The following is a 9752-nucleotide window of genomic DNA, read 5'->3' as shown; positions in this document are numbered from 1 at the left end:
CTCAATCTAAATAGCTAGACTTGTAAGAGTGAAAGGGGCATTTTGTGTCATTTTCACCTGAGGGTCCTTAAAACCCTGCTTCTGAAAGAGATCTATCAAATTGTTCATTGCTAATTTGTGCTTTCTCCTTCACTATACAAGTGCCTTTCGGCTCGAAAACTATATGCATCCACTTATTGGTTCCTAAAAGCATTTTAAAGAGGATGCAACAGGTCATTAGACATATTACATCCATCTAATTAAAACACATCATAATATGAAATATATGAATCAACTGAATGACATTGACTATAACATTATGATTCGACGTATAAAAGATATTTATTATCCATACATAACCAATAGAAACATCAATATTGGACTGTATGATAACGAACAAAGCATCAAAACTTACAGTGTGATTAGTACATCAGACTCATCAGTCCATTTTATAATGACTTATGTTAGTCAGACTGATGTAGTTTCAATGGGACTGTATATGCTATAAACTTTAAACATTTATATAGGAAAACGACGTATCCAGAAAAATGACAAAGAAAATCCGGTGAGGAAACAGGCAAAGATTGAAAATTTGGAGGTCATGAACGTAGCATGCGTAACCAACTTATAAATCATTAAGGTACAATTAGAAGGGCCATGATGGTTGATGCCGAGGAAGCATCCCTTCGTACCCTTCTTTCGCCACTCTTTCCATCTCTTGAGCGTCACAAGGATTTGTTGTTGCTCTCTGCAATAATCAAAAGAGTTTATCGATAATAAATACATAGTATGATTTCTTGCTGATTGAAAAATTAATATAATGATTCATACATACACAATATATTTGGTTTGTCAAATGGATGAAAGTTCCACTGGCTATATGCCTTACTGATCAATGAATTTATTGATTAATTACTGAATATTATTTCCTGTAACAAAGACTCCAAGGTTACCTGCAGAGTCTCAATCGCCTCGGCTTCAGGGGAGTTGAAGTCATAAAACATACTTGCTGCTGAAAGCTTCATGGAAAGGAACTGAGGAGACAAAAAACTTATATTGAATTTCTTTGGTTTCTTGATAGATTAAATAGAATTGAATGTAATTTCTTGACCAACCTCAATTTGATTTTGTAAAGATTGTACGTAGTTGATTATTACATCTAACATGACAGCCATTCCCATAGTCTGCATTCGCGCATATATAGTTAGACATTCAATTGATTAAGCAAGACGAAACAAAACAGAAAGGTTCATGTACAATATACTATACCTTGTAGCACCCTGGAACCAGATCTTGTAACACTTTCAGCTTCTCATTTATTCTCTCCCTTCTAACCTATTATTTCATACCCCCTTATTATTTTTACGAAAATTATATGATCAAGTCATATACTTGTTTTGACAACTTACCCTTTCGGCTAGACTATGACTGTCAGTAGCTTGCCCTCTTTTCGCTCTTACATGAATTACTTCTTTCGGCTTCTCCACCTCCTGATCATCGGCTTTCCTTTTCTTCTTTTTCCCTGCTACACTCTGTAATTAAGATTACAGAAACATATAAATTAAAGAAGACTAAAAAGATTTATGTCAACTTAAAGTTAAGTAAACAAGAACTACATACATTATTTTTGGCAATCCTAACATTGTGACCATTCGTGCTTCCAAAACCAGTAGATGATTGTGAGCCGGTAGCAGGACTCTGATCAGTAGCGCAAAATAATCTATTTTGATTGACAGTACTGTCTGGGAGATGGAACGGTTGCTGCTCGTTCAAGTACGAGGGTTGAGCTGTATTTGCATTGTTTAGAATGTTGATATTACTAGAGAAATAATCCAGAACATTAGAGCTCAGAGAATGATTCAATTCAGAAAAACTGTTCAATAATTCCATATTCGAGTTCAACTGCGAAAAAACAGCTGCAGGTTTAAGAATTTTCTGAATATCACTACTGAACTCTGCCATACTTCAAGGTTGGATATATAACAAGGCCCTCAGAAAAAAGAATGTATAAAATAGGCCAAGTTATAAAGTAAAGTTTTATGGATATGATTTTGTATATATATATATATATATATATATATATATATAGCATATGAATTAAGAGTTAGTTAAGGATTAAGATGTCACACTAATTACACTTTAAGGATTAATTAAGACGAGAATTGAGAAAACGAAAAAAGCCACGCACATTGGCCCGGATGTTTCAATAGCATAGGTTGGTAGGTCCTTTGTTTTATTGACATATTCAGTAAGAAGGACCCCTACTACTTGCCTTTTATTCAAGTATGTTGAAAATAAGACTTGAATTGATTGTTAATTTCAATTTTTTTTTTTTAATGGGATTTAATTATTGATTGATTTTTTATGAATTAATGCAAATGTAACAGTTCTTGGGATCGATTCTCACCCCTGCCCTTGTGGCTCTCTAAACACCAAAAAAAAAACAGTTCTCATGTCCCAAAACAAAAACAATATGGATAACATCTACAAAATTGATACAGGTCTCATGAAATTACATCTAAATTTGATTATGATTGCAAATTTGTAATTGATTCAAAGAAATTTAAAAGACACATAATAAGCACATAAACAAAGTTCGTAGAAGGTGATCGATTTTCTTCACCATGAACGCTATTTAAAATAGGTAAAGAAAATTAATAATTTCATCTCCAAAAGACAAAACTTTTACTAAAACTTCTGAATATTGCAGTCACAATATATTTATGATATTCCATATCTTTTTTTTTTTTTTTTTTAATTGAAAATTTACACACTTTAGTACTGATATACCATAGATACAGTGTCTGTACTTAATGCAATATGAAAGACAAAAAGTGTCTATAATTTTGGGACTACTTGCTTTGTTTATAATTACATGTTCTGGTCCATTTTTAAAAGTTTTTAACACTATTTATCTTATTTTTGGCAAATACATTTTACCTCCTCTTATCCCTCTATGGCTCTATCCCACAATATTTACACATTATTCATGCACTTGTCCATTGTTATTATACACTTTATAAACTTTAGTTAGTGTGTAGCCCGGGCGAGTTGCACCGGGTTACTACTTTAATTATTCCTCGTAATTATATGCATTTGATATATATAATTTTTTTTTTCTTTTAATTTGACCTTGTGATTATCAATTATATACATTTATTTTCATGTGTATAATATAGTTGATAATTGGTTTAGATGGTTAAATAACTATCTTTATTATAAGAGGTGTGATCTATGTGACATAGAGACGTTGTTACTAACGCCTTTTAATATATTAGTATAGATTATATTTTTCCACTCATTCACCACATCTCTCTCTTAATTATTTTAGGCAAATACAGTAACTATTAAGATTAATCCAACTATTAATTATAAAGTGTTAACTTTAAAGACAAACTTTTCAATCTCTTAAGTTAACATGTACTTGATGAGATTTTGTTAATTTGATTTTGAAAGTAAAGAAAAAACTAGTAAAGTCAATGAAATCCGTCAAAAATAAAAGAAATCACTTTAAAAATGAGGCAATTGGGAACTGGCTTGACAAGTGTTATATTAGACAAATATAATTAATTATGGACTTGGCCATTTATTTGTGAAGCTTAAAAAGCTCGATCTGATTAATTTTTTGTTGTCATTTTAGGCTATGGTTGCATTTTTAGTTTTTAACAGTACAGTAATTAGGTGCATGTATATTTGCATGGTTTGCTCAAGTTGTGCTCTACTATTTAATGTTTATGAGTTTTAAACTTTTAATTAATTTATAGTTGAATTTAATTAAATGAATTATGGTCGTTGGACAAGCTTGCATATAAAATTTACGGGAAAAGAAGGTATTTTACACGAGGATAACATTACATCTCTTTAGGATGGATTTGAGTTAGAATGAAGCAGAAATCATTAGTGAAAGAAGTGCAAAAGCTAATTCATGTGCACTCTTTCATTCATTATAATTGATCCATAAACTATAAAGGAATGAATATAATTGAATTGAAAAGTCGACATGAAGACTTTACAGACCTACATGAAGTCACAACCCAATTTTTAATGAGAAACAAGAAAGTTATAACGTTTAAAATACGTTATGATGTGTTAAAACAGTACAAGACTAAGCTAGTTTGTTTGTAACTCTCTTTAAACAAAACTTTAATTTGTATCACTATTGAAGCTTAAGGGTTTTGATGATGATGAACATAAACTAGCAAACTTCAATTAATAAGAATTCTCTAAGTGTTGTAATTAAAACAGGTGAAGTAGACTTTAGAAGTGGAAGAGTAGCCTAACTATGAAGACTCGAGGAGATTTCAAGGAAAATTAAAGAAGATAGAAGAAGAGTTCCAACTAGGAACTAACTGAGTTCCCTAATAGGAACATGAAGACAACAAGTTTCACAAGAACTTGGTCTGTGAAGTTCCAGTTGAGAACTAGAAGTCAAGTGACAGCGAGAACTTAGTCTTGGACTGCGTGAAGCCCAAGTATCCTAGAATAATGCAATAATTGACGAAGCAAATCTAGTTTTGTTAAGCTTTTATTCTTTAGAATTGCTGTAAATATGTTTGGCAGATTTACACATGAGATTTATTAGAAATGTGACAAAAGTTTGGCAAGCTTAAATTAGGAAAGTTTTAAAGAAGATAAGTTTTGTGAAAAGATTTATTAAAAAGATTTTATTTCATAAAATCCGGATTACTAAAAGATATTATTCATTTCATAATTTATCTTTGATAAGTTTTTCTAAAAAGATTTTCTTCTAAAAAGATGTACACAAAACCGTGTTTTGTGATTTTGGTAAATTAACAAAATTATCTTTTGAAAACCCTACTTTCTATACGAGCTAGTCTTGTACAAATTGTAGAAATCACATTTCATATTTTCTTGTGAGTTTATGCGTGAAGAATTCGAAGAGTTCATATTAGTGTAAGTTTGCCAAGTTCATTCTTTGTCACATTAGTTTCGGATTTCATGTGTATCTTACCTTCATATACTAGAGTTGAATTATTTTTATTGGTTGGGTTCTTGGGTGTGTGTGTGATTTATATCTTTGCATACAATTTTGTAAGCTTCAAGGTTGAAGCAGAGTGAAAGTACTCAGGGAGTACGAGTAATCTAAGTCAGGGACTTAGGTTGGGTAGAATATGGTTCTACTGTGTAGCAAGTTCAATTTGGAACTTGTGAGTAAAGGTCTGAGTATAATAGGTTGTAACTTGCATGTTTGCCCTATTATAGTGGATTGGTTTGGTTTTGGAAATCCCTTAGAGGGTCGAAGCTTTACTTCCAGTTGGCCCCTGGAAGGTTTCCTCAGCTCGTAAAATATTGTGTGCATTGCAAGTTCCTTTACATTCTGTTTTATATTCCGCAAAAGTAGTCACTAGCAACTCACATATAATTCACCCCCCTCTTGTAGTGTTTGTCTCAACTAACAATCATTTTATTCGTCTATTTTGTTTCACCCTCTTTTGTACTACAATTGAGTTGGTTTTGCATCGAAGCTTCCAATAAATAATCAAGAACTTTGATTCACGTTTTAACGAAGGCTTAAGGCACAACTCGATTCAAATAGATGATGCAGATTCCTCCAAATTAAACTCTTGTGTACGTTACATTATATTGTTATGGGTGTGAAGAAGTGCGAAAGGAGATAGATTAATTATGGTGTGTGAATAGAGGTTATAAAAAGTGAAATAGGTGTGAAATTTAGGGACATAATTCAATCTATTATGTTTAGAATGCATGCCAAAATTACATGTCAATTGGTGTACGTAATTATATTTATTTACTTTACTTTAAATTCCACTTTTAGTTTCTCTTATCTAATGCTCCGTAGACGTTTGTTAGCTTTTGCCTTACAAAAATAACAAAATCATTGTATTTCATTTTATTATATGGTGTGTCTTTTATTTCCTCTCAAATTCGTTTTATTATAGTTTAAAAAAAAAAAAATTTGTTTAATTGTTATATGGGGTAACAATCTTGATTCTTGGTCACATACGAGCTGTTTTTCTTTTTTTTTTAAAGAATCATATACGAGTGCGATGGAACATACAAAGATTAGGTAACGTTTGAAATAAACAATTCATAGTTTCATACCTAATTATGCGGACCATTTTCTGTCATTCTCATTAACAATACAAACCTTTTCTGTCATTCTCATTAACAATAAAAACCTAAACAAGTAATTATAGACTAACAAAATTGTAAAAAACACTAACTCCACTTTGATGAAGCTACTTTGACTCCAATTTATCCAATTATAGAATAGTTTACTTCCACTAGAAAGTACAAATCCTTAAGATTCACATTTCCATAAATTCTTGTTTGGTACTACACGTTATGCTAAGTTCCAAGCTAAAAACTCGATCATTCTGCTGTATGTCCTACCTATATATCATTTCCTCCAGGATTTATTTTCATACTTGACTCTCTAATGCATAACTGAGTGTCTACTCTAACAGATGCCAGAACTTTCAAAATAGTTTAACTCGCAGTGGATTTGCCATACTCTATTAAAAGTTCCATGATCATTATGTTTAACTAGTTTACGTAGCTAGTGACCATGCATCTAAAGTAAAGATAGATAAATTGCGTTTAAGTGTGATTTTTAATCATCACCCGATCTTCATTTATTTGAACTTATCTGTATTAGAGTTATTTGGTTAACCTTTTAAAAGTATGTGTTTCTGAAATTACGCAAAAACTTTTATTTGACCAACTACAGGGTATGGTTCCCAAGGAGAAGTAAAATTTTCTAGAAATGCATGCATGCAAAGTAGTTCTTTGGATAGAAGAGAAGGATAATCTCCAATTTGGAGCTTCTACAAATTGTTTCTCATGAAGTTATTTTTCCCCTTTAATGAGCTTCTACCCTTAATTATCTTAACAATAAATGTCCCTCCGTGGTCTAAACGTATAAGTTCTTATCAATATACTTATCAACTTATCAATCTATTTTTTGTTATGTAGTATATGACTAATATGAGTCGATTCAAGCCTTAGTCACCACAATAATCACATACACGGAGTAGCAACCAAATCACATTCATAAAAGTTTATATCAAATAATATAAAACTTAATCTTGTAAAGGGGTAATGATGACTCATATAATTAATTTGATGACTAAAAGAGTGACTAATTAACTAGCAATATACAAGTATAAGCTAAGTTAATTAATTAAACCTGTCCATGAATATGATAAATTAGGATTAGGTCGAAAAAGTTGCATACGTTAACAAATGTTTAACGAGCACTTTTAATGTAATATAGAAATTTTAGGATTTGACTAATTAAGCCATTAATGTAACTAACTAGTGGACATAAACTTTCTCAATTTCATAAATTGTGTACAAAAGCGGCTGTATTTGAGAGCTAATAATAATAAATATCCATTATTAACAGTTTCGATTGATTCAAAAATGTGTGAGGACATATTGTGCCAACTGAAATAAATGCAAAAGGAAGGGAAATCCAAAATACATAAGCTAAGTTAGAATTTCATAGCTTAATGAAATAGCTAGCAGAAGATGACAAAACTAATGTGTCTAATATCACAATCTCCAATCTCCATCATAACGTACTAATATGGTCTAGCAACGTAATGGATGATTTATGGTTTAGCTTATAAGAATACTAGATATAGTAAGTTATGGCACATTAGAAAAATTGCACAAAACTATATTATATAGGACCATGTAATCATTTTCAAACATGCTTTCTTAATGCGACACACGTACACTAGCATCCAAGCAAGGCCTAAGTTCTAATTCAAATATCGTTCATGATTTTGAGAAGTAAAATGCTAAATGTATAAGGCTTATAATTATATCATTACTCGGCTGATGTTGATTGTTGTTAGGTTATCTAGCCAAAAAGGAAGAAACTATAGAACCTTGTAATCGTCAAATGTATATGCCTATTGCATGCAACACGCCAAAGAATTGATATAAGGATATACTAACTAAAACTCGACTCACTAACTATATTTATTTATTACGTAGGATGTTGTTAGAATTATTAGAATATAAACTTTAATTTCAATACATCATCTTTTATAATTATTTTCACTTTGACATAGTCCAAGTTATTAATGGTCAATACACATAGAAGAGTATATAAAAGCTAAGCGAGTCAAACTTTTAGCAATAATAGAGAGACTATATTTAAACAGGCCTACTACAAGTAAAATGTAAAACTTTTTAAGGTTTCTTGTGTTTTAGTAACCAAAGTAATTTTAGGACAATATGATGCTTTGAGTTGTTGCATGTGTGAATAATTTCGATACAATTATGCATAAATGTCTTGACCAATTCCTTTTATTATTACAATTATTTACTTATTGTATATATCATTTTGTAAGGATAACATGTCATATAATAACAAAGTTTAATGGTAAACACTTTGTTAATTAAACTTGAGATCATGGGTTGAAATCTCGTCTAATACAAGGTTGGTTTTTTTTTTTTTTTTTTTTTTTTGGCAAATTGCAAAAATTAAGTTTAAATCGTGTAAGTTTTTTTTTTTAAAAAATTTTGTTGGACAACAACAACTAAACAAACAAAACTAAGTAGAGAAACTATGCAAACTAATCATACACATATTAGCAATATCATGAGCCTTTGCAACTTGTTCCCTTCCAACTTTCTAGAAAATGCAGTTCTTCAAAAGTTGTCCTTCATGAATCAAAGCCCCAATCGTCCAAAGAAGTCTAAATTCTCTTTGTTTAGGGTTTTGGAGCAACTGGATAATAGCTAAAAGTCTGTATAGACCATAACTCGGTCATAACCCGTCAGCCGCACCCATTGAATAGCTTTTAAACACGCTAAAAGTTCCGCATGTAGAGGTGAAAGTGTTTTTCCAAAGGTGCCTCCACCCTCTAAATAGGTAGTTTGGTAGTTTGGTCCACAGAGTATGCCCATCCCATTCCTGCATTTCTTGTACTCTTTTGTCAGGAGCCATCAACCACCACAATCGTGTCCAAACGCACATCTTGTGGATTATTTATTATGATATCCCCTTCATTACCAATATCCATCCTTGCAAAACCCAGCGGTACATCATTGACACCCATATCTCGTGTAACACCCCCAAATCTCCCTCTATGGAAATACTAGTATAATACATATAATTATACCGTAGAGATAGACTTAGGCGTATTACCACCACGTGATTACGCAAGGCTACTCAAAATACTTAACTCAATAACAAAACTTGCAGCGGAAACTTAACTTTCTTTTATTAATACTTATAAAAAATAGTAACATTGTTATGAGTACTCAAAATAAAGATACAAGACCAACACTTCATAATCTAGGTGAAACCATTCCCGGAACTCCATATGCTCAATTATTGACTCCACTTGAAAATAGTCAACACTTCTTACCATTACGGTAAACAGGGCGAACCAAGATAAATAAGAAATACGGATTAGCAAAATATGCTAAGTACGATAAGTGCAAGATAATGTAAACTCAATGTATTTGCAAACATGCTTTTAAAAATCAATTCCAATAATTAATCTAATAATTTCAAACTCATTATTCCAAAACCAATTCCAATGATTCAACATTCAAAATAATAGTTAATAAAACAATTCCTTTATTAAGTAACCAATTTCTTTTAATCCAATTCCTCACCCAAGTGTGCACACCCCCCAAGCTAGTCTCCTCATATTACAAGGCTATTCTTGAGGAAAGACCCGGTCATACAAAGTCCAAGGCCTTATCAATAAACCAAATCCGCATAGTGGGATTACCGACATACTTATAAAGCATTAATGATAATA

At 31.4% G+C, this 9752-nt stretch overlaps 1 protein-coding gene across 1 annotated transcript; it reads right to left on the bottom strand.

Moving 5' to 3' along the window:
- Positions 1-354: 354 nt before the first annotated feature.
- Positions 355-1974, bottom strand: LOC145563724 (transcription factor bHLH75-like). The gene is made up of 6 exons (XM_081624155.1): positions 1600-1974; positions 1389-1511; positions 1249-1314; positions 1095-1163; positions 933-1013; positions 355-727 (listed from the first exon to the last, which is right to left on the bottom strand). Exons 1-6 carry the CDS (start codon positions 1939-1941, stop codon positions 626-628), a joined length of 783 nt encoding a protein of 260 aa, XP_081480281.1. The 5' UTR covers positions 1942-1974; the 3' UTR covers positions 355-625.
- Positions 1975-9752: the final 7778 nt, after the last annotated feature.

The sequence above is a fragment of the Chenopodium album genome, chromosome 10 (assembly GCF_948465745.1).
Source record: "Chenopodium album chromosome 10, dcCheAlbu1.1, whole genome shotgun sequence".
Taxonomy (NCBI): domain Eukaryota; kingdom Viridiplantae; phylum Streptophyta; class Magnoliopsida; order Caryophyllales; family Amaranthaceae; genus Chenopodium; species Chenopodium album.
This window is presented reverse-complemented; position numbering and strand designations above follow the sequence as displayed.

What these genes read in the sequence shown, in the direction of transcription:
- LOC145563724 (XM_081624155.1), bottom strand. Translation starts at nt 1,941, where the DNA reads ATGGCAGAGTTCAGTAGTGATATTCAGAAAATTCTTAAACCTGCAGCT. An exon ending in CTTTACAAAATCAAATTGAG is followed by an intron (nt 1,014 to 1,094) that starts GTTGGTCAAGAA and finishes TTGTCTCCTCAG; the next exon opens with TTCCTTTCCATGAAGCTTTC. An exon ending in AGGCGATTGAGACTCTGCAG is followed by an intron (nt 728 to 932) that starts GTAACCTTGGAG and finishes TGATTATTGCAG; the next exon opens with AGAGCAACAACAAATCCTTG.